The sequence below is a fragment of the Meles meles genome, chromosome 12, assembly GCF_922984935.1.
Source record: "Meles meles chromosome 12, mMelMel3.1 paternal haplotype, whole genome shotgun sequence".
Taxonomy (NCBI): domain Eukaryota; kingdom Metazoa; phylum Chordata; class Mammalia; order Carnivora; family Mustelidae; genus Meles; species Meles meles.
This window is the reverse complement of record NC_060077.1, coordinates 92,119,180-92,144,555: the sequence shown is the minus strand read 5'-3', so window position 1 is coordinate 92,144,555 and position 25,376 is coordinate 92,119,180. Positions and strand designations below refer to the sequence as shown.

Genomic DNA, 25,376 nt, shown 5'->3' with positions numbered 1-25,376 from the left:
AAAAGTGATGTTTAACTTTCTTCAGGTTGTCTTTGTATGGTTACTAGTATAAGTATTTCAAATATTGCATAAATGTTCTAGAAATCTGTCCATGTTTTTACTGTACATAGAATCCATCACATTCCCAACGTTTAATCTGAAATGCCATGTTCCTCAGAAATAACCAAATTTCCTTTTTGCTTCAGTCAGTCTGAAACGAGCTTTCGAGCATGGTTAGCCACGACCCTTTCTCAGTCTTCCTCACTGGCGGGGATGGCCTCGCTCTGGTTCTTCTCCCAGAGTATCCGTCAGCAGCAGCAGCAAGGACTCTGCGCCGGGACTTCACCAGTCCGTGACCCTGCCACGCGGCTGAGCGTGGATTTCCAGGGTAAGGAAGGGCTGATGAGATCACGAAACTTCTTATCCAGAATCAAGCAAAGCAAAACTTGACTACAGGAAACTGGAGGAACTGATGAGAATGACCGCCTTTTTTCAACTTTTCGGTTGAAATAAAGCTGATTCCTTTAAGATTTAAGGAAACCCTTTTTTCTCTTTTCTTAAGGTATCTTTAACTTACAGTAATCTGGTAAATTACCTGTGTAAACAGAATTGAAACATTTATGCTTTTCTCCCTGCCTGATCCCTCCACAGTTTGTAAACTCTTACTGAGTGCTCTTATTTTCACCGCACGATAATTCACGTATCTGTGCCTATATATTTTACATATAGGCAAATGCGTGTATTACATAGGAATCTGTCCTCCTCGTAAGAGAATATAGTTTAAAACACTGATCACCAAGACCTTGACTGGACGGCCAGATTTGAGAACACTGCGCCTAGAGCCAGATATGCCCAGTTTGAAAGAACTAAAACTGACTTTTCCAAACCAGTAGAGCACCCCCAAGCCAGCCTGGTCCCTTGCTTACAGGGTTTCTAATCTGACAGGCGAGTAAGGATGGACACTTTCTGGCAGACCCAGGAGACTTCAAATATGAATACCGTATGGTTTCATTTATATGTGGAATCTGAAAACCAAAACAAACAAAGAAAAAAAACAGACTTTAAATCCAGAGAACCAACTGGTGGTTGCCAGAGGGGAGGTAGGGGATGGATGAAATTTATAGAAGGAATTAAGAGGTACAAACTTCCAGTTACAAAATAAATAACTGACAGATGAAAAGTACAGCATAAACTACGAAATAGTCAATATCACGGTAATAACCCTGGTGATTATGCTTATCACAGGGAGCACTGAGCAGTACCTAGGGCTGCTGAATCATTACATTGTACACTCGAAAATAACACTGCATGTTATTTATATCCAATAAAAGAATTATTATTTAAAAATAGATATGGGGAGCCTCAGGAAGGGAGGGATTCTCCCAGATCTATAGGTACTTGGAAATGAAGAATGATGGCAAGTCCTTGACTTGACTTTCTGGTCTAGGGAGATTTTAAAAGTCTATTCTGAGACTCTTTACTAAAAGTTCTAGTGGAGCAGACTTAGAAAGAGCCTGTGACCAATCGCTGTTCTTGCTGCACTTCCATAAATAAGCAGGCCAAGTGTAATGCGACTGGACTTACTTTACGAACGAATTAATGCTACTGCGACGTCTGCTAGAAATGCAGGTGATGGCGGAGAGGACACCGTGTTTCAGCGAAGAACGGTGGAGGACCCAGCCTCGCCCCGCCCACGGTTGCCCACTACAAACCAGGCTGGGTCCCCAATAACTGTTCCCTCCAATAACTAGCTACAACTCTCCAAACTAACGTTTCCAATTTTCGCCCACCCTCTGACTTGGAATCACTACGAACTCAAACTTCCCTTTCTCCCAAAGCCCTGCAAACCAAAGCCGGACCACCTGATGCAAACTTCCGAGAGTCCAAGGCAGTGGCGTGTGCACGGACACCTTTTCCCGCCTGCGGCTGTGCGGGCCGCGAAGGAAGTTGACCAGAACGCCCAGGGCCGTCACCAGAGTCACCCCAACTGCAAAGCAGGAATCCATCAGAATCACACCCACTGCCAGCTAACAATGCTCCAAAGCCAGCATCCCAGAAAATCTCACCTGATCGCCCTCTGCGCTAAAAAGTGGAATTTGGAGTTTGTTGGAATCATACATTTTAATTTTGTTTCCTTAGAAGTGCTTCCTATTAAATAGCTGCCTGCCTGCCTGCCCTAAGGAGCCCTAAAAGAGATCCAAGCAGCTGTGGGGCTGCCCGGGGCTGGAGGCAGGGACCAGGGAATAGGAAGTCATTGTTCAGGGTACGGGACTTCTTTAACGAGCTCGTGAAAACATCCTAAAATCAACTGTGGTGATGGTCGCACGTATCCGTGGATACACGAAAAATCACTGAATGACACCCTTAAAATGCAGATTCCTGGGCCTCCACCCCAAACTAGGCCCGCAGACGGTGAGGGCGGCGGGGAGAGTTCGGGGCTTGCGGGAAAGGCACATGCAGGGCTCTCCACATGCGCCGTCTTCCCCTACAGGAGGCACCTCACCTTCTGCCTTCAATGGCTAGGAACACTCAGTAGGAACATGCTTTCGGTGGAAGGAAAAAGGAGCACGGAAAAGCGCCCGCCGGTGCCCCAGCTCGCCCTGCCCGTGCCCCAGCTCGCCCCGCCTGGAGCAGCTGCTGGGCCACATCCACACCCACGGCGGCCTCCACTGCTCCCTGCACAAGCGCATGCCAGGCGCTGCAGAAGCCCTGGAGAAGCTTCCACACACCCCCTCCCCACGGGGAGACTGGGAGCACCTAGGAACGTTTCCGGGGCTGCATCGCGAGGGCCCCGTGGGCATCCGCCTGACCCGCCTGCCACACTAGCCGCGCGCACACGCTGCTAAGGCAGAAGAGGTCTAGCGCTCCGGACCCGCGACTCTGGTCATCGGAGGGTCTACTCACCATTCTTCTGAGTTTGGGATTCATTAGGCTGGCGTCTGTAGCCTCTAGCAATTTCCCTGGACCTCAAAGGAAAGGGGAAGAGGCTCTCATTCAGGTCCCCGGCGGCTGTATTCACTACTTCTGGGCACAGGGCTTGTCTGCGCCCCCGCCCCTGCCCCTGCCCTGGGACAGACAAGCAAACAAGGCTGCTACAGTGGACCATTCACATTTGGAAAACAAAGATGCTCCAGAGACACTCATTCAGTTTGAAGGCCCAGGAAGAGACAATGCATCTCATACGCACAGATAATGGGATGAGGCAGTGGCCTGGAAGTCATCTGATGTCACTGACGACCAGCAGGGCAGCTCGGGCTGCGTCAACAGGTGCTTCTTGGAGCGCATGTGGAGGGGTGGCCCTTGAGGGGAAGCAAGTGTGTGTGCCCAAGGCCAGCAGAGATGAGACAGAAGCAACAGGAACACAGCGTATGACCTGGGGCAGGTGTAGAGCCTCTGCTCTGTCTTCGGGGGCCCTTGTGACAAAAGCTACACGTGAGCTCGATCAGCATTACAGGCCGCGTGTTAGCCCGCCCGGGCTGCTGCAAGGACATGACGCAGACTGGGGGAGGCTTAAACCACAGAAATCTATTGTCCCCCAGTTCCAAAGCCTGGAAGCCCCAAATCAGGGTGTTGGGAGGATTGGTGCCTTCTACGGGCTGAGGGAGAACCTCTTCCTGGCCTCTTCCAGCTGCTGGGAGGTTGGTGTTCCTAATCCTGTGAACACACCACCCGATCTCCACTTTCGTCCTCACATGCCCTTCCCCCCATGTGTGCATCTGTGTCCAATTGTCCCCTTTCCGCGAGGACATCAGTCACGTGGGATTAGGGCCGGCCCACTCCAGTGTGGCCTTGTCATAATTAATTGCATCTGCAAGGACCCAATATCCTCGTAAGATCACATTCTGAGATACTGGGAGTGATACACTTGGGGGCTGGGGGGAGACACAGTTCCATCGCTAATGGGCTGTCTCCAAGTCACCTAGAGAGATCTTTCCAAACACACCAGACCGTGAATCCGGATCTCCAAGGGTTATCGTGGGCAGGGTTGATCTCTGATCTCTCCCACATGCACAGGTGGGGCCACAGGACCGTGTCCACCAACACCTGGGTCAAAGTCCACACCGTTCCCTCTTGAGTAGGCTTTGGCCATGACCCCGTTATTCCAAGAACTTTTCTTCTTCCTAAATGACTGTTCAAGGTGTGCACAGAAGCCGCCTCTCCACAAAGGCCATTTCAAAGAACACAGGCCAGTGGAATTCTGCAAACCATCTTTTTATGCAGCATTCCTACAGGGGCCATTGTCTTAGGCCACAGAGTAACAGGTTCTCCTAAACACAGGTGATTTATGAACCTGGCCGTGAACTTGAAAGGAACTTGGACTGTACTGGGCTCTCTTGAGAGCCCCAACTGGCCCACTGTCAGCATGTTGATGGGAAACAGTGCAAAGGCAAAGAAAGGAAGGTGTGAACAGCCTTCGATCAGGCTTGTTTCCTGATCCCCAAGCAGCCGGCTCCCGGAAGCTGCAGAGGATGACACCATTACGATTTTCTCTGAGTGGGTTCACGAAGCGTCCTCCATGAGCCCTTCCCTATCTGAGGCTACGCAGTGTTTCTCTCTGACGGCCTTGGGATGAACGTCATGGCGGAGTCACGGCGCAATTCCCAGCATGTCTTCCTGGCCCACGGAGCGACGGCAACAGGAGCCAGACCCATTTCCTGCATGCATCCCCCCCGCCCCCCGCCACGCAGGAAGGGGCGGCCACGTGACCTCCGGAGAGTACGAGGCCGAGGAGGGGACCGGGCCGGTCTGCACTGCGCCCAAAGCACAGGCTGAGATGGGGCTCGGGCCACAGGAACTGGAGCAGCCACCGAGGAGCAGGAGATGACACGGAGGGGACCGGGCCCCAGGGACAGAGGAGCTGCCGCGCCAGCCCGGCCTACCTGCGCGGGCTTGACGAGGAGAAACGCGTTAACGGCCACAGCGGCAAAGGCTCCGGTCCCAGTGGACTGGCCTATGTCCTCACTAACGCACATAGTTAAGGATTCTGACGTGTCTGTCATCTTCTCCTGGCGCCGTTCCTGAAAGCGACAAGGGTGGAGCGAACTTGCATTTCCCGCCGGCACGTGGAGACACTCAAGTTCCTTCGGGCTGGAAAGGTTCCTCTGAGCTCGTTGTCTTCTGGGCGGAGGACGTGGCCGCCGAGTTCTGCCTTCCTCTACAGGAGACCGGGCGGCTGCACTTCGGTCGGGGCCAGCTGCCCGCAGGGGAGCAGCAGCACAGGGCGAGCTCTGGATTCTGCACGTCCGAGGCCACCCCCAGCACAAAGCAGCTTCGGCAACGCTTCATGACAAGAAGCGCAGTCTCGTCCGCGCCACACGACTCTACGCCCCGACTAGGAACCAGAGCGGAGGCACAAAGTCCCCAAGCGTGGTGGCTCAGAGGACTGAGCCACACGAGTGTCCCCGGTGAGCGAGTGGTGTCGGATGGGGGAGGGACGGGGACGCCGGGAGGAAGCTAAAGAGGCTGCAGGGGACAGGGGCTTCCGAGCACACTGCAGAGGACCCAGGGCTCTCAGAACCGCTGCCCGTGTCACCATCCCGCCCCATTCAGTGTTGGGTGGGCGGACCCAGGGACGAGCACCACCACCCGCCTTTCCTTGTGTGCGCTGGGGAGAGAAGGCAGGTGCCAGGCCCTCCCCGCTGCCCCCCGCCCCCCAATGCCCCCCACAAAGGACAGCGTACCCCCCAGTGAGTCCGACGGGCAGGAACTCTCCCAGAGGCTTCATTTCTACTTTTTTATTTGGCAGCACGTACTGAGAACAAAGTTTAGGTTTTGAGGAATCATAATAAAGAGAAGACAGAGACACCGGTACTGGCTTCAGGTAGTATGAGCAGGACGGAACCCACATGAGGGCAAAGGATCAGAAGAGGCGGCCCCGGGTGCCCCCGACTAAATCTCCCCACCGCACGCACCCGAGTCAGGAGGCAGGGACGGGCCAGCCCGCACTGAGGGCTCCGTGCAGCCCAGCTGGCCGGCAGCCACACCCCACAGTCGTGTGCTGGATCCTGCCTGTTCTCAGGCTCACGCTGCCCACCTCCGGGAACGCAGTGGTCACTCCGCGTGTGCCGGACGAGAGGGTGAGGAGAGCGCTGAGCTGCATGGTCCTGAGTGGCAGGGACGGGCAGGGGACAGGGGCAGTGCTCCTTGCTCCTACAGCTGGGACACCTCGTGCAGGTAGGCAGCCAGCATTTTGGTTCCTTCTATGTAGTTCAGCCTGATGGAGAAGAACAGGCCGGCGTGTCGGCTACTGTCCAGTGGTCCAGGCATGCGCCCGGCTTCCTTTCCAGGAGTCCCACTGTCCTGGCTTGCTGGCCTTTAGTTCGCTGGCCTTGAGAATTTGGCCACCTGGTTCTCAAGTGTGAGTTCAGTCCACCTGCCCCATTAGGGACCTGTCCTGGTCATGGTCTAACCGAGGACATGGGTCCAACCCAGCACCCAGGACTTAAGAAGAAAAGCCTCACTTTGCTCCCAGCCCCTCCCTTTGTTTGGATAAGAGGCCTCCCCTGTGCCTGGATACCCAGGTCTCTGTCCCTCCCCTTGGCCTCTGTCTTAGCCGGTGACTAGCCCACCCCCATGACCCCTGGACGGCTCCTGTTCGCTGTCCTTCTTGGCTCTTCGTATCAGCCATGGGTCCTCCCTGCCTGCCTGGACCCTCCTCCTCACAGCGCTAACTCAGGGACCACCTTCTACCCCTGTTGGCTGAAGAGCCCGCCTCATGTCTGCATCAGCCAGAAACATACAGAGGGGGCTTGGGACCAGCAAGGACACTGACTTTCCAAACACGCAAAGCACGGAGTTTCTTTAGGGGTCCGTGATGATGTCCTGAGACAAACACGGGCACTGGCTGAACCCTGCTGTGAAGACCCCGCCCCGCCCCCGCCCCAGGGCCTGTCCCTGCCTCCCACTGGAGGTGCTCGCTACCCCAAAGACAAGACGGCAGCAAGCAGACCACTGCCCTTGGGGGCCCTCCCTGCCCCCTCCTGCTCTCCTCTCAAAGCAGCCAAACAGGTGGGGAGGAAGGAGATGGGGAGGGAGGAGGAGGGAGGGCACACCCAGGCTCTCACGAGTTTCTCATGGGCAGCCATGAGGAAATGAACGCAGGGGCAGGACACAGGACCCAGAGCCTCACCTGTTGAGCTTCTCGTTCTGGGAGTGGGCACCGTCGTCCGCTGAGCCCACCGGCAGCAGCATGACGTTCTTCCCTGTAGCCTCCTGAAAGGTCAGAGTCACAGGAATGCTGCCACCTTCCCTGGTCAGGTCGGGCTCGACACCAAACACTGGGGGAGAAGAGCAAAGGCCACGGTGAGCTTTCAGGAGGTGAGGCTGGGGACCCGCGGCGCCTACTACCCAGCGACAGGGGTCCGAACCCCAGGTGTGGCTCGGGGACGGCAGCCCCGCTCTCCAGGTGGGCGGCTGGCACGGCCCCACCCTGGGGCTCTCCCCAGGGCCCTTGCCTGCTTCCCCAGGAGAAGTCTCACCCGTTTTCAAGGCTCTTCTCCCTGCCATGTAATGAGGGTGGTTGAAGTCAGACACCCAGGGCTTCCCACCATGGCCCATGTACACCTTGAACTTGTTGGGGCTATGCAGGTCGGCAAACTTCTTCGTCAGGTAGCTCGTGACCTGCGTCACAAACGAGACACACCGCACTGTAGCCTGGCCTCTGAGCCGGTGCCGAGGTCCCTCTGCAGGGGGGTCTAGAGGGGGGTTGAGGGGGGCCCGCAACGAGTCTACAGTAAGCCTACACCCGTCTACACCAGTTTACAGAGTCTACGACGGGTCTCGTCTCTCGCTTCCTGCTGCGAATACTGAGCACGACTGTGGTAACAAAGTAAGGGATTTCATCAAGAAACAAATCCAACAATTTGAAGCTAAAAGGTAACACTTTCATTCAAGCAACCCACCCTTTACAGATGTTCCCACAGGATGATGTTTAAATCAAGTCTTTAAAAAACATCCCTTGGGGCGCCTGGCTGGCTCAGTGAGTTAAAGCCTCTGCCTTCGGCTCGGGTCATGATCCCAGGATTCTGGGATCGAGCCCCGCATCGGGCTCTCTGCTCCGTGGGGAGCCTGCTTCCTCCTCTCTCTCTGCCTGTTTCTCTGCCTACTTGTGACCTCTGTCTGTCAAATAAATATATAAAATCTTTAAAAAACAAAACAAAACAAACAAAAAATCCCTTGATGTGCTGTACGTCAGTCATCATATGCAGACCAACACTGGAGCCCGGCGCCGACTGGGGCTCATCTGATGACGAACTCAGGCCTCAGTTTCCCTGCAGTAAGGAAGTCCTTGGTGCCATCTCTCCAGGAAATCTCAGATGAGGGCAGGGTGACTGCCCCCTCTGGAATCATGCCCTTCCACTCCTCACATTGGCCCAGACGCAACTCCTATGGGTTCTCCCTGTAACATACTTGGCCCAAAGCTGGCATCTCCCCGAAAGCCTTACGATGAGGTCAAGGGTCAGGTTTTAGCATGTCTCAGCAGTGACAAAGGTCACACGTGATGCTTTTTATATGGCCTTTATCTCTGATCAGTTTCTGAACTGCTTATTCCGGCAAGTACGGGGTTGCCAGGAGTCAAGAAATAGGGAAGTGTGGGTCTGGGGTTCAGTGTCCTCCTGAAAGTCTTCGTGCTCTGAGTCCGCCATGGAGAAGCCGCCCCCAGCCACGTCCCAGCTCCCTCACGTGCCTGCTCACTGACGACTTCCGGAGTCATGTTGGGCACGAGCCTGATGGAGAACTTGCCAACCACTTTCCTAGGAATCACGGTCTTAGCCCCTGACCCAGAAAAGGCGCCTTCGATCCCATGAAGGGAGAGGGACGGGTACCGCCATCGGTGCATCAGGATGTCTTTCTGCAGAAAACAAGAAAAGGGGTCAGGGACAACTGTCTGCTTACGAAGGAGACGACAATGGCATCTGAGAAGTTCCACCAAGCGGCCCGCGGCCTGGGGTCCACACCATCATGGGCATCAAGTACCGACCCCGGAGGGCTGAGACACAAGCCTGCCCCGAATGTGCTCAGGAACCTGCTTTGACACAGCACATTGCGGGGGCCCTGTCACACTCCGAAGCCTCAAGCGTGGCGTCTCCCAGCCTCACTGCTGGTGGCCAGGAGAGCCATGGGGTGCCCACCAGCCCCGCGGAATTCAAGGCAAGTCATGAGCCCACCTATGTCAGAGCTCCTGCGGGGCCAGAGGCACCAGGAACCAGGAGAGAGAGGGCAGCGCGGCGCAGGCCACCTGTGAGCTTCCCGCCTCCCAGGGGAACGGAGTGCAGGGGTAGCTCCTACGGGGACAGAGCCAGGACCACGGAGCCCTGGGCCCAGGGACCACGACAAGCATCGCCACCCTCTGCCAAGAGGGCCCAGAGCGGCCATCATCTCCACACATGCGCCTGAGACCACTGCCTCTCACGCCCACTGTGCCCCAGCAGTGGCGCAAGACAAGTCCGAAGAGGCCACGTGGCCACGCGAACGAGAGGCTGGCAAGGAGAAAGGTGACGTGGCTCCAGGCTCCTCAGGGACTCAGCCACCTCATGTGTGGACTTCCCCTCTGTGAACCAAATAGGCCAGTGAGACGGGAAGGGAGACACGTGGCCCGAAAGGCAAACGGCTCACACACAGACGCTGACTGCTAGGCGACAAGGCAGGGGCAACAGGAGTCTGTTCAGAAACCAGCCTTCCCAGACACACCCTCGCCCTGGACTAATCTCTCCTGGCCTCGGGCCCCTCCTGCCAGCAGCCCCCAGCGCCACCTGCAAACTCCTGCTCCACTGGGGCTCATCAGCCCTCCCCGTGTGGCTTCCAGACGCTCCCGGGCCGCCCCGTGCCACACCCCCAGCTCCAGCCTCTCCCCTGCAGCCGCCCGGCCGCTCTCCCGCCTCGCTGCCCCCGCTCCGACCCCCATCGCCTCTGCCGCCACTTGCCCGCCACGGAGGGCTCATCAGCTCCTCCCTCGGCTCAAACCCGTCACGTCTGCCATCTCCCAGGAAAGCACACGCGCTCCTTGGGACACCACGGGCCTGCACACCGGGCCTTTTCAGTCCGAGTCCGCCCCACCGTCAGCCGGGCTCCCTGCGCCCTGCCCTGGCGCTCGCCCCTGCTGACCCCTACCAGCCTCCTCTGGCCCTGGAGTGGCCTCCACGCTCTGTCACGCTTCCCTGCCCATCTGTCTCCTGGCCAGAGGAAGCTCACGGGCTGGGCCTGGCCAGATCCCTCTTGCCTGTGGCTGCAGTTCTCCTAACGGCTACATCGATGCAAACGCACGCTCGTGCCACACAAGCCAAGAACTAGACGAATTAAGAGAAAAATGCCACCACCATTTTTTCTTCAGAGTTAAGTAACTACTTTGAGCCAATGCTCTCCACTTTGCTCCCCGGCTGTTGGGGACACCTTCAATCATCTCTGTGCCCAGGGGTAAAACATCATTTTGCAAACGCAAATCAGGCAGAAGCTGCCTGCTACTGCGTGTTCTCTGCGTATGTTCGCCAGCTCCTGAGTTGTCAAAAGTCAACACGTGACATTTTTAAAAACCTCCTCCTTCCAATTCCAAGCCTGGTAACGTGCTGCTTTCCAGCATCAGGACCTCCTGAGGGCTCGGGGACACACACAGACGCCCGATCTCTGCCGGCATCCCAGGCTCCTGCCCGTGGGAGTCCCCCGCACAGGCGCGCTGGAAGGCTGTGCGGGCGGACAGGCCGGGTGGGGGCGCCCACCTTGCAGCTGTGCAGCAGAGTCTCCGCCCCCACGTCCCTGGCGTACTCCTCCAGGTCAAAGTCGATCTGGTCGTAGAGCTCCAGCTCCTCCTCCGTCACAGGGGCCACTGCCTCGTTGACGCCGGGGATAAGGATCTTTCCTTTCTTGTCCACCAGACAGCCTGGGAGGGCACAGAGGAGGGGTGCTCACCGGGCAGGCGGCAGAAACGCAGCAGCGCTCCCACGGGGGACGGGGGGCCCCCGCCCCAGCAGTTACGGTTCCTGGCAGAGCACTCAAGCCCTGCCTAGGAACAATCAGTTAAACGTCTAAACGACCCAGCGAGGGGAGCAGTAGCGTCTCCCCACTGTAACACGGAGACGCAGAAGGGGGGTGACCTGTCCCCGTCACAGACCAGGAGACAGACCAAGCAGACTGCCTCTGGCAGGCTTCCTGTAAAAGCCACTACACTGATCAAGAGTTCTTTTTTAATCCAGGTTGCGTTAGGAACTAGCGGCTCCCAAGGGAAGGAGTCTGAGATGAACAGAGCAGAACAGGCTCCCGTGCCGGAAACAACAGGCTGCACGTACGGTGGCTGTCCTCCAAGAGGGAAGGGGACAGAGCTTAGGCTAATCCGGGGTGAGGCAAAGTTTCGTCAGCCTTAGACCAGCAGGATGCCGGGAGGACGGGGCTGGGCCTCCCTCCCATAGGGCGGAGCAGAGGGGGCCCTCGCTGGGGCGCCAAACAGACCGGGGCAGGTGCCCTCCAAGGGACGGAAAATACAACTGTGTCCTGGGATCCTAGGGCCCGCTCAGACAGGGATGACGGAGCCAGGGACTGCCCGGGTTGGGTCCCTGGGGTAAGGCAAGGTTTAGTGACACACAGAGGGGTCCAGGGCGACAGAGGCAGAAATGAAGCATCTTCACCTTCCAAAGGAAACGGCGAACGGAAAGAAGCAGCAACAGGGAAAGAGACAAAAGCAGTCCACAAAGGACGGCGACAGCACCAAATGCTGAGGACAGCCTGAAACAAGGCCACTCCGGCTTCTCTGCCAAGTCACCGGGCAGTGAGTGGAACCCGTGCTTACCCATCAACGTGATGAGATCTGCCATGGCCTCGTGCACCGAGCCCCCGTACACGCCTGAATGCAGGTCTTTGTCACTGCACTCCACCTGGCGGACACAGAGAGCCCTCCGTCAGCCGCTCGGCGGGAACCCGGCCTGGCCACGTGACAGCACAGTGAACGAAGAACATTCACGAGATCTGACAATCCTCAAAATCACAATCTGTTCCCTCGAGGAACAAAGCAAGGCATTTCCGAAATTACAAAACTTTGGCAGCAACCAAAGAAATGCTCTTTTGGGAAGGCTGACCGGGGGAAGCGGGGGTGCTGCCCACCGGTGCACACACGGCTTCAGAGACCCAGCGTTCTGCCGAAAGAGGACGCGCACCACGGACGCCCCCCGTGAAAGGCCTGTGAGGACCTTGAGCCTGAGGACCTGCAGCCACCACCTGCCCCTGCTCCCCCTCGCTAGCCTGGGACCAGCGTCGGGTGTGGGGCCTCGCCAGGCCCGAGTCTCCACACCTGTGAAATGGCAAAGTGGGAGTGACTGACCACAGCCCCGGGGCTCTTGTCAGACTGCTGTCGTCTGGAGAGCCGAAGGGCTCAGGGCAGCAGTGACGATGACGCTGGCATTTCCAGCCTCCACAGACTCCCTGACAGGAACCAGTCCACCCAGTGTGCTGGACCCAGCCTCGTCTGTGGAAGGGACGCGGGCTCCGCTGAGCCCGGCCCTCCCGCGCTGCCCCTGCGCCCGGCGTCTGCGTCGAGCACAGCCACCCGGTCCCCTCGCGATCTCTGGTCTAGGCAGAACTAAGGGCTGAAAGACGAACATCCCAGTCTTTAACAGTACGTTTCCTGCAGGGTTTGCTCAAGTCCGCTCTTAAATGGCTACAGCAGCTCGTCTTTCCTCATCTGCTCCAAGGCAACTCTCCAAACAGCCAGCAGCTCAAGGTGGCACGGAACGGACTCTGGCTGCACAATCTGGAAGGGGAGTCACACGAAGACCCGGCCCACGGAGAAGGCTCCGGGACTCTCCATCACATGCGGGCCCCCTCCTGCTACGGAAGGACAAGGGAGACTACGGGCGGGGAAGAGACGCCACAGAACACGGAGAACTCGACACGCTACCTCAATGAAAAAGTAGCAAATGCCCCTGAGCCCGTAGGTGATGCAGGGCTTCTTCTTCCCCAGCCAGTAGTTGTCAGAGATGCAGACGTAGTCCACGTCTTTGAAGAACGTGTCTTTCCGGGAAAAAATCAGGTCGTCCAAGCCTTCGGAGCCCGACTCCTCCATGCCTTCCAGACAGAACCGGACATTGACCGGGATTTCCTGCGGGAGGGAAATGAGAGTCGAGAGGCCTTCAGTTCTCATGTGCTCTTCTTTCTGAGGCACTGCACACAGGAAGTCACCAGATGCTTTGCAATCACAAATCTCAAACACTCAACTTCCTCCAGACCCATCGTGTGGGCTGTGTGCGCCCTGTGGTGACCCTCAGTCCTCACGTGCTGGGCAGTCAGGGGACACGCATGGAGCCGGCCGCAGCCCCACCCGCACTGCGGACTCCTGCCAAGGATGCCACGGTGTGACCACACTTCCTACCCGCAGGGACCCCTGCGCACCCCAGCACCGATCAGGAGTCTCCAGGGAAGCCCGAGTGACTCTCTCCACACCACAGGCCACAACACAGTGTGGCAGGGACTGGCCACCACCCCCGCACACGAGAGCAAGAGGGCGCCTGCTCCCATGCCTGGGCGCTCCGCACCGCGACCCCCCACCTTCCACGTGCTGAAGGCCCTTCTCCCGCAGAGCCCTCGGTAAGCGCAAGGTGCCGCCCCGCTTGGCTCCTGCGCTGTCTCCCAGGCTCCCTGGCGCCGTGCAGGGAGGCGGCCCTTCCACAGAAGAGTGCACGGAGAGGCACCCAAGCGAGGTGACTTGCCGAAGGTCACACAAGCTACAAAATGGCAGAGTCCCCGTGTGGACACAAATCCCTGGGGTCCTTGTTCAGAACTGCCCCCAGACAGCCCTCTGCACCCCCTCGGTCGCCCCCTGCTTCTGCCTCCTGAGCACAACCTTTCCTGGGACCTGGCATGTGGAGGACACAAGTGAAGCCGCCCTCCTCTCGGTCACCCCCAGATCCCAGGGGGCCCTGGAGAAGCGGGAGCCTTCCCAGTCTCTGAGTCGAGTCAGGTGGAGGTTCTGAGCCTATGCTCCCTCCCGGGCAAAATGACAGAGTCCCAGGCCCTCTCCAGACCCACCACTCGCCCGCCCTCTGACAAAAATGCTTGTCTCGTTTTTCTTATTTTATCGCGGTACAAGATCAAGCACGATGCAGAAACAGTCGACACAGCGGTGAGGAGCAGGTTAAAGACAGCTGAAAAGATCAGTAAGTAACAAAATACAAAGCCTCTGACAGCTAGAAGTCTGGGCGCCCTGTTCCTCCCTACTTTCCTATTTTACAAACTTTAGACAGGGGCAGGTATTTCAGTTAAGGAAATGTATCTCAAAAAATAAGAATTTTTCAGGAGGATAAAAACCACCCTGAGAAAGCTAGGGGCCGCCCACTCCCACACCACCCACGACTTAGCCTCTGGGTGAGGCATCTCGGTGGCAGAGCCTGCGGCTAAAACTCGAATTTCAGGGGCTGGCTGGGGTCCCGCTGAGTCATCAGTACTATGACCTCCGGGCAACTATAAAACAATTATAATTCCTAAAGCTGGAGAACAAACCTACAATCTTACCTCTGATCCCACTGTGCTGATACAGTTTTGGGGGACCTTGCCTTCTCATATCCCAGGGATCTTTGATCTTTACTGGCTGTTCTGGGAACACACAGCCCTGCTTTGTACCGCTCTGCTGGAGCAACGCAGTTAGATGTTATTCAAGTACCTGATTAGTCTTCTGGAAGGCTTCCAGGGCATTCAGCCAGCCGGCCACTGGCCCCTTATCGTCGGTTGCGCCTCTCCCATACAATCTGCCTGGAACAGCAATCAGCAAACCCAGTTACAATGCCAAGGGCACAGACAAGAAAGCGTGTCGCTGGTGCTCAGCTGACAGCATGTCAGTGCCCCACGGGCAGCTGGCCCGAGACCCCCTCTTCCAAGCGGAAGCCCCGTTTTCATTCTGTCAGAGTCCCGAATCCCACTCCTCAGGTACTGTGAGACCCTGCCAGAGAACTGTCCATGATCACTCAGAGCGAGCCCGTGGCTGCTCCCAGCTCCGCTCCCCTCCTGCCAGCAGACACACCGTTGGCCAGCGCGCCTGTCCCTGCTGACCCCGGCCGGAGACTGCTGAGCCTGCTCCAAGGGGCACTGCCCGCCGACTCACTCCTTCCAATCTACGCCTCCACCAGCTGGTAGCAGATAAGGTAGGCAACCTGGTCATATGTAGGACCCACAGTGCACCATCATCAAGAGAGAACTAGAAATCTCACATAACCCCAACTGTGACACCTAATTTGGTAAGAAGAAGAATAGATTCATGATTTACTTCTCCACGTTACCCCTTTGAAAACCAAAGGACACGTTCGCTACTGCTTCTCCTCCATGTCGTTAGTCTCAGGATCACCCCCTGCACACCCACTCCTGCGACCCCTAACAAAGGCTGGTGGGCACTGGCCACCACAAAGGTCACTGGGCCGTTGAGTCCAGACCCTGCTCCCTGCCCTGTCATATGATGCAGAAGCTCATCAGAGGGGGACCAGGCCGGAGGAAGGACAGCACTCAGGCCAAGGCGTGCTCAGGGCTCAGTCCCTCTCTGGCCAGGTCTGTCACGGCCAGGCCTCGGACTTGCTCATTTCCAACGGGTTTTTAGTATTTGGCGGTTTCAGCAAGACCGCTCTGAAGCAGCAGGATGCTTCCAGCCACCGCCACTTTGGGAATTTCTTTCTATAAACTAAACTCACTTCTCACAAAAAGCTATAGAATTCTCCTAAAACGCATCCTTGCTCCTGTGATAAGCACTGACTGAATCACTCACTCCGACATTCCGACACTGTGCGGGACAGAGGTGCCCAAGGCGTTGTGCTCCCTCCCTCCCAGGGCCCCCTGACAAGGACAGGGTGCCACCAGCTGACCAAAGAAGCTTATCTGTGGGACGAGGTGTTACCCCAGCTTCATCCACGCCCGAGACCCTACCGCGGGTGCTTGTCTGTCCGTCAGATGGGGGAAAGAGGGAGTGGGAGGCCTCCCGGAAGGACAGTGGGTGAGCAGTGCTGGGGCAGAAGCCGGGGTCACCTGGCACAGCGGCCAGAGCAGTGCTGAGGAGAGACGCGTGGGAGGGACAGAGGAACCCTGCTGAGTCTCCCGAGAGGTGTCAGGGAGAGACACATGGCACTGAGGCCCTCACGGAGCAGGGAAAAGAGGGGAGGAGGACTCACGACTTCAACAAGCAACAGGCGAGCTCTCGGTAAGGGGCGTGTGTTGGCTGAAGAGGAGCCCCGCGGGCACTGCGGGGGGAGCAAGGAGGAAGGGCAGGTCGGAGAGCAGAGACACAGAATTCCGTTCCAGACAGTGGCAAGGGGAACAGCCGTGGCCGTGCGGGGCTAACGCTCAGCGGGGGCCTAGCGGGAAGTCAGCGACCACCCGCGCTGTGATGCGACCGTGGTGCGGAACCGAATTCCCTCAGTGACGTTGCTGCAAGTGACAAGTTTCCTCGAGCGTGCACAGTAACAGACAAGCTGACCCCGAGCCAGGGAAAGGTCTGGACAGAAACCCAGCGCATCCAGTTATAAGGACTGTGATTACAGAGAGTCCAGACTTAGCCCAAGGGGGCGACACACAAGTGAAGGGGCTTCCTCATCTGGCCAAAGACCGTCAGGTACGGAGACGTGGAGACTCAGGAATGAAGGCAGGAAGAGGCCCCATACCAGAGGGGTCAGGAAGAAGGGAGGGCAGCCTGGAGTGGGTCCTAGGCAGACAGTCTCAAGTGCCCGTGGGTGCATGGCCCGGGCGGGGCTCGAGGACCATTCCCAAGTGATCATTACGTCCCCAGCCAGCGCATCCCCTCAGGTAGAAGAGCAGGAAGGCTTCTCTGGAGGAAAGTGTCCCTTACCGTCGCGCTCCACCAAGGTGAAGGGCTCGCTGTCCCAGCCATCCTCCAGGGCTGCCGGCTGCACGTCCAGGTGTCCGTAAATACACACGGTTTTCTTCTGCGGGTTGGAGCCCAGCTTGCCGAGTAAAATGGGAGGGAGCGGAATCTCAGAGCCATCAGGGAGCTGAGTCAAGAAGGAAGCAATCGAGGACAGCCTTTGTTTAAAAAAACTGGGTGCTTATGGTAGATATTATTAAAGTACCTGGACCATTTTATGTGTTCTTATCAATCAGCCTATATCGTAGAGTTCAAGAACACAGTGTTCCGCTGCATCAGTATTGGACAAGACATTCCTTCCCCATAATCCAGAGCACTTAGACTGCATAACGTTCACCAACTGTAGGCGGTTTGGTGAATTTTTAAAAGCTGATTTTTTTTTTAACTTTTACTTTAAGAAAGCATATTATGAAGACTAAGTTTGGGGCACAACTTTGCTCATTATTTTTAAATAATGGATGAAAACTACCACCATCTTCTTAAAGCAGGAGATTCTTTGAAATTTTGCACGTGGGTCACAACTGTGCACCGAAAAGGAGGCAGACGGGGACAGAAGGGAACAGACTTTGCAGCAGCCGCACTAACACCAGCAGTGAGAGGCAGGAGCTCCCTCCTCATGCAGAACCAGTCCCCCACAAGCCCCTAAAATCAGGAGTGCAGGGGGCGGGGTATCAGGGTACCAGTCAGAGCACTGAGTGGACAGGTGCTCTAGGTAGCGTGCAGGCCGCCAGGATTCTTGCAGGATCTGTCTTTCCAGCGAACTGCACTCGGAAACACTCACCTCAGTAACTCTGGGTAAGCCCCAGCACCGCGGTGCAGCCCTGGGACTGACTCAAGGTGCCCCCCACAACGTGAAGCACTCCCAGGGCTGGGTTCGCGCACTGCTTCCCAGAGGACAGCCCCAGCCACGAGGGGCAAAGAATAGTTCCTTAGACTCACAGCCTTGGTCACACATGACCTGTGGCACTATGGCCCACCACTGGCCTCAGGAGAACCATGATTTTTCAATGACTGATTTTCTCCAAGTAAATTTCTACTCAATATAGCTAAAATACCGAAATACTTTACTGTTTTTCTGAGATGCCAATTAGGCCCACAGATAAATTTGTGCTGAAATTCAGACTACAAACTGCAAATCTCTGCCCTGGCATCCCTAACTGCTTGCCACAGGGAAGAAGGATGTCTGGCTAGAAACACAGTCACGTGCTTACGGGGCTACCACGTACGGGTACCGCTCTCCTGGAGGACCTGTCTGGGCAAATGTCTTCGACAAGGATGCCACACGGCTCCCTGCTCCTGCCCCATCCCCGCGGCCACCTCCCTGCTCCAGTTCCCAGCCCTACGCTCACGGCCCCGGTGCCCGACGGGCCTGAGTCCATCCTCTACACTTGGTCCACTTCGTCCCTCACCTCACTGCTTGCTCACAAGCCATGACTGTCCCATTTCCTCAGCACTTCTGTCTGGAGGTCAGGCCCCCAGTGACCAGGTCCCCCACATGTCCTGGCCACGCACCCTTTCCATCCTCCTGCCTGGGCAGCAGCTCGGCAGCAGACAGGCCCGACTTGACGTTACCTGCAGCAGCCTAGGCAGTGGGCCCGATACCAAAGAGCCCGCCAGCAGCCTTCCCCACCATCCATGCCCGCCTGCAGCTTTCCCCACCGTCCATGCCCACCTGCAAGCCTTGCCCACCAGGGGCCCAGGCTCTGAGGTCTGTCACTAAGACCTTAGCTCCAAATGTCACTGTTCCCCCAGAAGCCTGAGGATGCCCCAGCTTCTGCACGTACCTGTGATGACACCCAACTCCATCTCCACACCTGTCCCAAGTCATCACGTCTTCCTAAAACATGGATCACTGCTGTGACATGAAGTGACGGCAGGAGAAGCTCCAAAGACTATCACCTCACACTACAAGGATCTTTGCAGAACTTTTCTAACTGTGACGAAATCAGTCAGTTCCTTGATAAGAATAGGCTTTACGTAATTCGGGAGGGCCGCAGTCATTTGTCTGCTGCGGAAGGCTCTTTCTGAAGACAGGCACTACCGGGTGAGTGTTAACTAGAATAAATCTATTGCAACGAAACAACTCTTGTACGTTGTTTGACACCTAGATTTTTGTTTGGTTGTTTTTTACTATATTAGGAAAAAAGGGAAGGGGAGCAAATCAATTATGCTTCTCAAGAAAATATCAAGTGGGGAAAGTGCCAGGAAGATACAGTGTATCTCAGGTCAATTATTACATTTCTGGTCAAATGAAATCTCATACGTACAATACTGAGTGGGAATCAGGAGACCCATGTTTCAATCTCCTTCACCATCAACTGATTGTGGGTGCCCAGAGCAGACACAGCCCACCTGGGCCTCTGGGTTCTTCTCTTTATGAAAAGACCAGATGCCACTGAATGTCCACAAATAAAACCCCAAGACTGTAATACCAGCGGACACTTCCGTCACCAGGCAAGAGAACCGAGATAAGCCAAACCCTGTCACCCCGGTAATATAAAAGAATATTACAAACTTGGAAAATACATGACATGACGCATGCCATTAGTACGGGACTTAAAATCCTCTGGAACTAAAAAACTGAAATAATATACCATCAGTGAGATGGTTCATTCACGGCAGGAAGAAAATGAATCAATGTCACGGGTCAGAATCCTACAGTAAAATGCAGCTGGGCCCCCAGGCTCAGCAGCTCTTTTTCGGGAACAAACTCATATAAAAGTGCTGTTCCTACCAGCTGGGATGCAGGGGGCACAGCACAGTGAGTGGGGGTCTTTATCCCTTTTACACCTACACAGACAGTGTACAACTACCTAGTTCGAATGCACACGGCTTTCTAGGGGGCAATCTCAGTGCTTTTCAAAGAGTGGCCATGGCATTACTTCTTCTTTTTTTTTTTTAAAGTAGGCTCCACACCCAGCATGGAACCCAACCCAGGGCTTGAACTCACAACCCGGTGATCAAGACCTGAGCTGGGATCAAAAGTCAGACGCTTAACCCACTGAGCGACCCAGGTGCCCCGACATTAACTTACTTCTGAGTAACCGCAACACTTGAAGAAAAATGCTGAGTATTACAAAAGCTTTGCCCCCATCCAGCTGAGAAAATTATACAGTTTAGTACCACAATCAGGACTTTTTTATTTGTTTTAAAGACAAGCAGATTATCTGAAGCAAAAGATGGTTTAAGAACATGCTGAGTCCTACATGCCTGGTGGCCCAGCTGACTGAGCGTCCAACTCTTAATTTCAGCTCCGGTCATGATCTCAGGGTCATGAGATCGAGCCCCATGTTGGGCTCCACATTCAACAGGGAGTCTGCTTGAGATTGTCTCTCCCTCTCCCTCTGCCCCTTCCCCAGCTCATACGTGCCCTCTCTCTCTCAAATAGATAAATCTTAGAAAAAAAAAAAAAAGAGCATGCTGGGTCCTTAGGCAGGTCTGTTAACTGTGGTTCTGTCATTCCCAGAGCACCAGCGCCGTACCTTCTGTTTTCCAATATCTACCAATTCCACCGAGCCACCCAACTGCTTGATCTCTGCAGCGGCAACTTCCATCATCTTCCTGATCTCGCCTCTCTTCTCGGGCCACGCAGATACACTCTGGATGGCGACCCATTCTGCGAGTTTCTGTTTGTGGAAAATAAGCAAAAAGGGATTCTGGAAAGGTGCTCCTTTAAGGAAGAAAGGTATTCACAAATTTGCTGCCTGCAACCAGTCCATTTTTAACATGATGGCTAGATGTCGAAGAAAAGAGCGATCACATTTGTTTTTTGTTTAACATTTAGAAAAACCTGGCTGTATCAAGAACTACAGTATAACAGAAAAATGTCAGATTGTGTGTTTTTAACCATTAAGCATGAGATGAATGTGAAATGTACAAAGTTCCATAAATAAGTTTATAACTGAATCTAACAAAATTACAACTACAACATAGAGAAAATATCCAACATTTTCACAGTCTAAGTTAGTTTGTTATTCATGCTCACTATGGCCAAGTTCTTTGCAGTATAATTGTTAGACTGAGAGTCAAGATTTCATCTGAAATGTCTTCTGAGAATAACTTTAAAGCACAGTTCTTTAATGTCAAGAAACAGATTTAATTTACAAAATTACCAAATCATTTAAAACAGATGAAATGCAAAAAGAAAGTTCAATTTCTTTAGTCTCTATGTACCACAAGAAATTGTACATGAAGATGAAATAAAAATCTCTCATTAGCTCTACTATTTCTGGAAAAATATATATTTTTTGTCAAAAGCTAAAAGTATACCTTGCATACTATTACGATGAGGCAGAGGAGAAGACCTCTAGCTAATCCACATACACTTTCTGGTTACCATTTCTTTCGTGTGGTGAGAGAGCTGTCTCAGCGCCCTGTCTCAGCGAACTCTACGTGTAACATTGTACTATTAACCACCGTCACCAGGCTGTTACAGTCAATCCCTAGAATTTACTCATAACTGAAGCCCGGACCCTTTGACTGACCTCTCCCCCTTGCCGCCAGGCCCCAGGAGCCACCATTCCAATTCCTGCTTCTGAACCTTCAACTTTTCAAGAGTCCACATATAAGTGAAATCATGCAGTATTTGTCTCACTCTGTCTAGACAGTATTTTTTAATTAATTTAATTTAAATGGCACAGCTCCTACTTGTTTTTGAAAGTTCCTCTGAGACCTGCTGGATTAAACCTAATTTTAACGTTTACTACAATAAACGTTCCCTTACCTTAACGTAGCGATCCTGATTTTGATCGACATACTTAAACAGGGTAGTGAGGGCGGACATCTTTCAACCAGATCGCACACCTTGAAGGCTCCTGGAAGGAAAAAGCACCGGTCAGTACTGCCAGTGGACGGCCTGACTGAGCGGCAGTCCGGATGCCTCCTATTTAAACTGATAAAGGGCTGCTCCGCCCTCGAGGCCATCACGAGGACTCCAGGAAGTGAGCAGAGAAGCTTGTGGAAGCAGTTAGGGTCTCACAGTGATCTCCTTCTCTTTTCTTAGAAGGAAAATGTGCACAAAATTATGTGTCAAAATGCACATAACCGAAGAAAGGGTCTGAGCTGAAGACCATGTGATGAAAATTAGAAGCAGGTAGTTCCTTGTAACACTGACTTACCAGCACTCAAATTTTTTGGAAAGCACACAGAAAACTTCCCATTTACTATTACCACAGAGGAATTAGTCACTCCAAGGATGCCAGCAAAAGTTTGTCACATCCTGCTACGGTCACAAACCCACAACACAGCAAACAAAACCCAAGGAGAGATAGATAGATTGTTTTAAAAGTTGATAATCTGAGCCCAACAGTCAAAGGCAACACGTGACACCCCCACAAAGGCCTGATTAAGCTAAAGGAACCTCGGTGGAAACCACAGCCTCCCCCCAGAGTGCATCTGCTATCCTGTGTGGGGCCCAATACACTCTGCTCCACCTTGCAAATGCAGGGGAAAGGAAATCATCTCACTGGTCATCTTTAAAATGGGAATGTATCGGAAACAAAAAGGATCCTGGTTTGGGGACTTCCGAAATTGTCTCCACCCTCCAACTGACATTTCAAATTCCATCAAGTGGCAAGACTGGCCCGAAGCAGCCATGGGAGGAGGTCCGCCAGACCACAGTGATACCAAGGATGTCAGAAATGCAGCTGTAGTCCCAAGATCCTACAATATCTAGGTAGTTCCAAGGCCTGTGGACGAACACACTGTAGACAGAGAGTACTTTTTTCTGGGTATGGGATTCCAAAGTGATTGCTCAACAGAGGAGTGACTGTATAGTGACATCAGGCCTGGCAGCTGTGGAGCGGATTAAGGAAGTTACCCTCAATCCGTGTGCAGCAGGACTTCGGTAAGGGCAGGGCAAACCACCCAGTTCTCAGAGCCTCCTTCCTCCTCTCCAAACAACCACCACTGGGCTTAAAATATTTACAAACCTCCTAGCCAGCCTAGCCTGCTTCAGCTGAGGCTTTTATCTGAAAGACAAGACAGGCCAATGCTGGAGAGGCATTTCATGAGCACTAGTAAATCAAATTTTCATCTGTCACCAATAATGCAAACAAGGAAGCTATCTATGACAATTCACTACCCTGGGCACTTTTCCTTCAGGTCCCTGGTCATGATACAGCACAAATCCCAAGCTCACTGTGCACACTCTCATTAGTGCAGCCAAATTAACGAATGGCAGGACACCTGGGTGCCTCAGTCCATGAGGCGTCTGCTTCCGCTCAGGTCAGGATCCCAGGATGCTGGGAGAGAGTCCCACACTGGGCTCCTTGCTCAGTGGGGAGCCTGCTTCTCTCTCTGCCTGCCACTTCCCCTGCTTGTGCTCTCTCTCTGACAAACACAATCTTAAAAAAAAAAGAAAAGAAAAGAAAAATTAACCAATGGCCTTCCATTGGTTCATCCCAATATGCAACTACCCAAGTTGCACTTTTCCCAAGGACTCAACAGAGACCGGCCTGCTCAGCTCTCCATGCCAAGTCCCCAGGGCTGCTGGCTAAAAAGTAACTCCTTCTCGGAATTAGTAACCTAGTCCAGGGAGGTCAAGCCAGGGCCAATTTCACCCTCCCACTCAAGTCTGGGTTATTCCTGTCCCAACCTGTCACTCCTCCCCATCCAGTCCCCAGCCCGCTGCCCCCCCCCCCCCCCCCCCCCCGTGAATCCCACGGATGAAGGTAAAAGCGATTCGGGGGAGTGGCCAAAATAAATGCCAGGAGCTCTAAAATGTCCTGGGGGCGGGGGTGACATTACGTAAATGATGAGGCCAGGGAGAGGCAAGGCCAAATGAGACCGGCAGCACCTGGGCCCCTCAAGCGATGCCTACGACTGACTTAGGTCTGAGCGACCCGGTCCTCGTCCCTCCGGAATTCAGGGCACATCGCGGAGTAAAGAGACGCACGGATCCTGGCTTTAAACCCACAGAAGCCAGGGAAACCGGGGCAGGAACCTCCAACGCGCGCACTCCGGGGCTTGATCCCAAACAGGTGTACAAACCCTCCTTCGCCACTCGTCCGTGCACACGGGAGGGGCAGCTGGCGACACCGCGTCAGCACGAGGAAGACCGTCCCCACCCGGGGGTGCGGCGGGGACCCCGCCCGGGGGCAGGACCAGCTCCATCTTCCAGACCAGGAAGCCGCTGAGGACAGGACCGAGCGAGCCGCCCCCGCCCGAACGCCGCAGCCTCCCGGCCTCAAACGCCGGCGGGACCCAGCGACCCCGACCCCGGCCCCCGCCGGGAAGGGCTCTGTGCCTGCGGGGCGTCAGGGGCGAGCAGCTGACGCCCCTGCGCGCCCTTCCCGCCGCTGGCAGCCCGCAGCGCCCCGGACCCTCGGGAAGGCCTTCTTCCAACGGGGACGCCCGCCCTCCCCGTCCCTGCCGGCCACGCGGAACGGGCGGCGGGCCAGGCGGCGTCCCCCTCCCACAAGCCGAGGCGCGACTCCCGCCGTCCCCCGGGGCCCGCCCGCCCCGGCCCTACCCGAGCTCGCCCGGTCCCGCTCGACTCCGCCCGCGTAAGCCCCTCACCGCAGCGGCCGCCGCGCCGGTTCCGCACCACGTGCCTGGTCACGCCCCTAGCGCGGGCCCGCCTCCCGCCGCCCCGCCCACCAATCCCCGGCCTCGTTCGGAGGGCTGGAGGGGCGTCCCTCCCTGCCCACCAATCCCAGGCCTCGTCTGCAGAATGGGCCTCGCCCCGCCCCACGTCGCCCCGCCCCGCCCCGCTCACCAATCACCGGGCTTGTTGGAGAGCCGGCGACTCCCCGCCCGCCCTGTCCTCCGGCTCCCGGGTCCGGCGGGGGCAGGTTTCCCAGGCCAGAACCCCAGCCCCCCACCCCCGAGCCCGCTTCTCCCTTCTCGCCGGGTTCTGCCAGGCGGGGTTCTGGTCCGTGGACCATGAGGTCCTGAGGTCCCGGGAGCAGGTCCACGCCCCACCCTCGGGCCTCTCAGGCTGGTCCGGGGAGGTGCCACCTGCCGCGGCCCGACGTGGGTCGCTGGGCCGCACCAGCCCCCTTTCCGAGGGAGCAGGATTTAAACCCTGCGGTCCCGGGAGGTGATGACGGAAGAAGACCCAGCGCTTATTTTTGTTTGTGTTTCCTCCGCGGGACCCGGGGGTGGTGGACACCTCCTTGGAGTGTGCAAAACCTGTACCTCTCCCACGTGCCGCCCTTTTTCCTTAATGGCAAGCTTAACAGTTGCTGTAAATACTTTAAAATAAAACGACCCTCCCTTAAGTTTTCCATCTGTATCCCTCTCAGGTTGGTGTCAAATTGTAACTTTTTTTTGATTAAGTTCGAAAAATGAGGGAATATTATTCTCATACATATCACAATGATCTCGTATACTGTCATATACCAATTCTACCCCCCACCCCCCTCGGTCAAGTCGAACTGTACGAACAGCTTTAAGGCGGGAAATTTATCTATATTAAATAATCTATGGTTCATTTTTAACTTTTTTCTTGTCTTTGTGGTTTTTTTTTTTTTATTTGAATTGGAGTTGACATATAATGTATTAGTTTCAGGGACACCACCGTGATTTAACAATCATAGTCATTAGGAAGTGCCCACCA

At 55.1% G+C, this 25,376-nt stretch overlaps 1 protein-coding gene across 3 annotated transcripts; it reads right to left on the bottom strand.

Moving 5' to 3' along the window:
* Positions 1 to 5,699: 5,699 nt before the first annotated feature.
* CNDP2 (carnosine dipeptidase 2) lies at positions 5,700 to 24,365 on the bottom strand. 3 transcript variants are annotated; one of them, XM_046024676.1, is made up of 12 exons: positions 24,335 to 24,365; positions 21,540 to 21,630; positions 20,299 to 20,442; positions 16,781 to 16,943; positions 14,618 to 14,706; positions 12,860 to 13,060; positions 11,756 to 11,840; positions 10,692 to 10,852; positions 8,666 to 8,830; positions 7,458 to 7,599; positions 7,109 to 7,256; positions 5,700 to 6,193 (listed from the first exon to the last, which is right to left on the bottom strand). In XM_046024676.1, the coding sequence occupies exons 2-12, from the start codon at positions 21,597 to 21,599 to the stop codon at positions 6,130 to 6,132; spliced, it is 1,422 nt and encodes a 473-aa protein (XP_045880632.1). In that variant the 5' UTR covers positions 21,600 to 21,630; positions 24,335 to 24,365; the 3' UTR covers positions 5,700 to 6,129. The 3 variants fall into 3 exon arrangements, with proteins under 3 accessions (XP_045880632.1, XP_045880631.1, XP_045880634.1); XM_046024675.1 differs by having other exon boundaries at positions 24,288 to 24,350; XM_046024678.1 differs by lacking the exon at positions 24,335 to 24,365 and adding an exon at positions 23,644 to 23,662.
* Between the last annotated feature and the right edge of the window lie 1,011 nt (positions 24,366 to 25,376).

Coding starts and splice junctions, on each gene's coding strand:
- CNDP2 (XM_046024676.1), bottom strand. CDS start 21,599: ATGTCCGCCCTCACTACCCTGTTTAAGTATGTCGATCAAAATCAGGAT. Junction 8,831..10,691: donor CTCTGCTGCACAGCTGCAAG/GTGGGCGCCCCC, acceptor TGTTTTCTGCAG/AAAGACATCCTGATGCACCG. Junction 7,600..8,665: donor CGGAAGTCGTCAGTGAGCAG/GCACGTGAGGGA, acceptor TTTGTGACGCAG/GTCACGAGCTACCTGACGAA.